We start from the raw sequence: 5,357 nt of genomic DNA on the forward strand, positions 1-5,357 counted from the left end.
GCCAAGTCCTAGCATTAAGCATTGCCATTACTGGCCTTTGTAGAGCTAAATCTAAGTTTGTTTGAAGTTTGATAACTCATTTGTTAGTGAATGCCATTAGTCGGTAATAATATAATAATAGGAATCTCACTCGGTTGACTAAGCCTTTGGCTCACCGAGTGATATTTCCAATCAAACACTTTTCTAAACAGCCCTAGATTTAGCTCTACAAAGTGCCCAGCTCAGATAGATCTAGCATTGCTATTAGCCGTACTTAATGACGGCTAGACTAGATCTAGTCATTACTTAGTGAAGCTTTTGATTTAGGAAGAGTCTAGCCGTACTTATTCTTAATATGATGGCTAGACTGACCATTTACAAAAAATAGGCCTACTGCATTGTAAATATACATTTTCAGTGTGCAGTACCTAAAGTATTTGTATTTGAGACGAAACCAGGTGCCTTAATGACAGTGCATGTATTTTAAACCTCCTGTATTCTAACTAATGTTAATATAGGGCCTGAGATAAGTACGGCTAGACTGGCAGTACGGCTAGACAATAAATCTAGCCGTACTTACGGGTAGACAGCCAGGCTAGCCGTAATTAAGGACGGCTAGACTCTCAGGCTAGCCGTACTTAATATTGATGGCTGAATTGTAAATGAAATTTTTAGTTTGCAATGCCTAAAGTATTTGTATTTCAGACAAAACTAAAAGGTGCCTTACTGACTTGCATGCATTTGAACCGGAATAATTACTAGATCTAGATCTAATGAGACCTGTGTTCTTAACAGGCTTGAGTCGATACGGCCAAACCTAGGTCTAAGTACGGATAGACTGGCAGTCTAGCCGTACTTAAGTACGGGAGAGTCTAGCCGTCTAGCCGTACTTAAGTACGGCTAGCCACTTCGGATCTAGATCTAGATCTAGACAGCACACGGGTGAACACAGCACATTAAGTTTAGAGCAGCACCCTTCATAGGCCACACGTCATATATCTGTAGCGAAAAACTGTTTGGAACTGTAGCATTTCTTATACAGTAGTCTCCGCCTAAGATCCCACCGCGTACGGTCCCGGTTCGCTTAAGATCCCGTTGTTTTAGGAAAACAGAATTTTTACTATACAAAAGCCACCCCTAAGATCCCGCTCTGATGGTCTACATTCGGCTAAGATCCCGCATTTCAGATCATAATTTGCTAAACAAAAACCCGGGCGGGCACAGCCGATCAACCAAGAGTGAAAAGTTGAGATCAATAAACTGTCCGTCTCGTCAAAGATCAGCCACTGTCGTGAATGTGATCACATACACGTAGTAAAACTCGATGAAGCGATACGATGTTTGCCCCCGACGGGATCACACCGGGGTGTGAACTGACCGACGCGTTTGTTTTCCCCACGCATCGCACTCACACCTGAGCTCGCCACCTAAACTTGCATCACTCGCTGGGTGGGTAGGGCCTACAAGTTCGCTCCTGGCGGGATCACATCGAACCGTGAACTCTTCCTTGACCATTGCAGCAGTTGTCTCTACTCCCGAATTTGCGATAGACTGAATTTTAATTGGTGTGTCCCCGACGTAATGGTGTGTAACAACAAAGGCGGTTTGGAGGGAGGGGGGTGGGGGGGGGTGTTTTAAGCCAACAAGAGAGAAGAGGATGTTTTTGACAGGTAAGGAGGAGGGGCAATTGGATAATCGTAGATCCTGAGACTCATGATAGGATAATAAGTGGAAATGGCACGACTCATGCCACTATGCACTGTGATAGGTCATCAACGTTAACCACTCTTTGCTCGCCATACGCCATAAAGCCACCAAAAGGGAACGTCAGTTCATTGTAGAGTGGAGGGAGACCATTTTACCGTTATTGAGCCTTAACATGGTTCACCATAGATTCTTCCCTGGGTTCGTCAGTTAAGATCCCGGTTCGCCTAAGATCCCGCATTTCCTTGCTCCCGAGCACCGGGATCTTAGGCGGAGACTACTGTATATAAATATTTACTGCGGACATTTTTGGGACCGATTGAACCATATTGTATTGGTCGACATATTTAATGTTGCCCCCGGAAAGGTCAACTCAACTTGGTTGTTCTGTTCATATTAACTTATGATGCAGGGAGGACTAGTTTGTAAATGCTGGAAATATTTAGGAATAAGGTAATTTTTGCCAAATATATAGTGAAATCTGGGTGTAATATTCGGTTGAATAAATTTATCGATTTATACTCTGCCTAATCGGCCCCTTTTTCATTGTGTGTTTTGGACTTGCCTCTATACACTGGTATCTATGGGGTACACATTCATACCTTTTTTCTGTCCTTCGTTCCTCGGGGGTTTTACTCACGTTTCTACTGCAGAATATTGAAAACTAATTTAAAAAATGGAAGTGGCGTTTTGCTGGACTTGATTCAAAGTCCAAATCGAAATTCTTGTTTAGTTGGACTCGAGTCGGAATAGTCACTTCGTTTTCTCTTTTTCTGAATGTAGGCCTTGAAGTTGTAATTGAAAGAGAAATGCTTAGAGTTTCATTTTTGGGGGGGGGGGATAGTGTTTTATGGCGCTTGCAAAAAGTGCATAAAGTCATTTGAACATGTGGGACACATATCAACTAACCATTTTTTTCAGTTTGGAAGGAATTAACAATTTTGAATTTTGCCTGGGAGGCACCGAAGTCTACCTACTCTTATCGATTTTAGGACCACCAAGGGATCTTGATGCTACCTCCGAGATTTTTTTGCCCTTATCTGAGAAGGATGATTAGAGAGCAGGAAAGGTGAAAGGATACAATTTTTTCTAGAAGAAAATTTTCTGTCGCTTTCAAGGTTTTGAATGAGAGGCAATCAAATTCAAAATACCTGTAGACCCCGAGAGTCACCTGTTTAGTTTTCCTGTCGCTCGATTTGTGATTGTAGTATGAATGATTTCAGTGCAAACTACAAACTAGGCCTGATTAAATACTGCTCATAGTCATAGTTTATTAAAATTTAGTTATGTTTGTTGACTTGTTTCTAATGAAGTTTTGCATAATGAATTTGTGTTAAGATGATTACCTGTTGCTATTGTTTATTGACTATTGTCTGATTATTTTTTATGCAGTGTGCGGTGTAAAGGAAAAACTGTGAAACGAGCATACTACATTGTATGTCAACCATGTGCTACAGATGCTCAAGTTTGTGCCAAGTGCAACACGAAAAAAGACATTGAACTACAGTAAGTTGTTTAACAGATATTTCCTTGCTGTTAATACTTCCCTTATCACTACTTTTATTTTGTTTTTCACAGTACAGTCAAACCTGCCCCGATGGCCACCTCTATAAGACGGTCACCTGTACAGACGGCCACTTTCCATTTCCCCCCTTGCGTTTTTTCTATATAATTTAACTGTGTAAAACGGGCACCTGTCCAACGCGGCCGCGGCCACCATATTTTAACACACAACCCCTATCATACTAAGCAATAACACCTGTCTAAGACGGCCACCTTAGTGACTCCATTACGTTTTGTCATAAATTGTGCATTGGCCCCTGGCGTTGTGGGCGAGCCGTCATAATTCAATCACCTGTCGATGTTACTTTTTTGGTAGTCCCTCCTACCGATCATGTTGCGTAGACCCCTCCCACTGTTGACCAATAGGTACCAATTTTCAGCTGCTGGTGAGGTAAGCGTGTGATCCCTCATAAACCATAGCCCCTCCCATAACTCATACACAAATCGTAAGTGAGATGAGTGGTCACTGTTTACCCAGTCTGTAACAAAGTAACAAAGGACGTCAACATGAACTTGTGACAGAAGCGTCGCTCGTTTTCCAAGTGGTGGCGACCCATGTGTTTGTTTTGACATGGCACTCGGTCTTATCGTCTGATACATTTCGCTTTATTGTCACCCTTGAGCAAAATCAGCAACAAAATAAAATTAACAAACGAAATACAAACCAATTACAACAACAAACACAACAACAACAAAAACATCAACAATGCGGCTACTTTCGATTGGGACCTCAGATGGGAATAGTTTGTTTTCTTCATCTTGATCAGTCCTGCCTAAGACGGCCACCTGTCTTATACGGCCACTTTTCTCCTTGACAATGGGTGGCCGTCTTACACAGGTTTGACTGTATATTCTTCATGTATTTTAACCATTCCTACAAAGATGCAGAAAATTTCCCACAGGGACAATAAAGTATTATAACTTTACCTTATCTTATCTTATGCTTGTGTGAATGCTTCCCTTTTATGTACAAGCTTCAAAGTGAGTGAATGGATCTCTTGTTTCTTTTATAGATAACTTGTCTAAAAACATGTTATTGAATATTTATTTTATTGTTATGGCAATACAACACTGTCTCTGTCCTCTATACCTAGGTTCTGTGTGTGTGAGTAAAATTTTTAGAATTTTTTTTCTCTTTTTTTAAAGGTGTTTTATTTTATACCCCAATGTACACACTTAAGGTCATTTAGTGGGTGGTTGGTGGGTGCTCTGGTGTGGTTTGCTTCTTCTTTCCCATCAATGAAACATCTATCGTCCTTATCTCCCCTTCTTTTTTATGTTTGTTACTCTCTTGTAACACCTCTAATCTTCAGACGCTCATATGACCTTATGCAGTTGCGAGTGCCGTAAAACCTCTACTAAAACTAAAACTAAGGTCATTTAGGAGGCAGGCTTCTGGATCTGCCTAATCAGGGCCAACGGGGGCTGAGAGGGGATATATAATATCCCAGTAGAAATATATTCTATAAAAATTCTATCCCTGCTCGGGATTTGAACTTGGGTCTCTTATGTGTGACCAGTGAAGTGCTCAACCGTGAAAGCGCTCAACCGCTTCACCACAGATGCTGGCTGTTTGTGAATATATGAAATACATGAATACATGAAAGATTGAGGTAGCAAAATAGAAAGCACTAATGTATGAGAAATCCAGGAATGAAATGTCTCTTTATTTTTTACATGATACGACATACAGTGACATTGCACTTCATGTTAGCGTTTTCATTTTGTGCAATTGTATTAATCTTACTCTTTTTCTCTTTACAGACCCAGTCTGAATGAAACTGAAAAGATGAAAGAAGATGCTGAGCGTCAGTTTGAATTAAAACAGCTGACAGAAAGGCAGCGAAGTATGTAACCTTGAAAAAAAAAATGTTCTTTTGAAAATTCAGATGGGTGGTTATAATATCAGAGGTGGCGATTTTCAGGATATATCTGGAATTCAGGATTTCTGAAGTTGATTGGATTTGGTCATTTTGCACTTTAGATAAGAATTATTGAACACGGAGTCGCTAGCCGCCTGATCTGGGGTGGCTAACGTTTTGCTACACGAACGAATTCGGTCAATTAGCCTGATGCTTTTGGCCCGAGGAGATTTCTGCGCATGTGGGGGG

General features: G+C 41.0%; 1 protein-coding gene across 1 annotated transcript in view; it reads left to right on the forward strand.

Moving 5' to 3' along the window:
• LOC101856083 (uncharacterized protein C9orf85 homolog) overlaps positions 1 to 5,357 on the forward strand; it is a gene marked incomplete at its 5' end in the record, with an annotated part of 13,072 nt that overhangs the window by 2,153 nt on the left and 5,562 nt on the right. Inside the window, 2 exon segments of the mRNA XM_005093160.3 lie at positions 3,076 to 3,189; positions 5,011 to 5,093. Coding sequence (XP_005093217.1) covers positions 3,076 to 3,189; positions 5,011 to 5,093 — 197 coding nt within the window.

Source organism: Aplysia californica, unplaced genomic scaffold, assembly GCF_000002075.1.
Source record: "Aplysia californica isolate F4 #8 unplaced genomic scaffold, AplCal3.0 scaffold00059, whole genome shotgun sequence".
Taxonomy (NCBI): Eukaryota; Metazoa; Mollusca; class Gastropoda; order Aplysiida; family Aplysiidae; genus Aplysia; species Aplysia californica.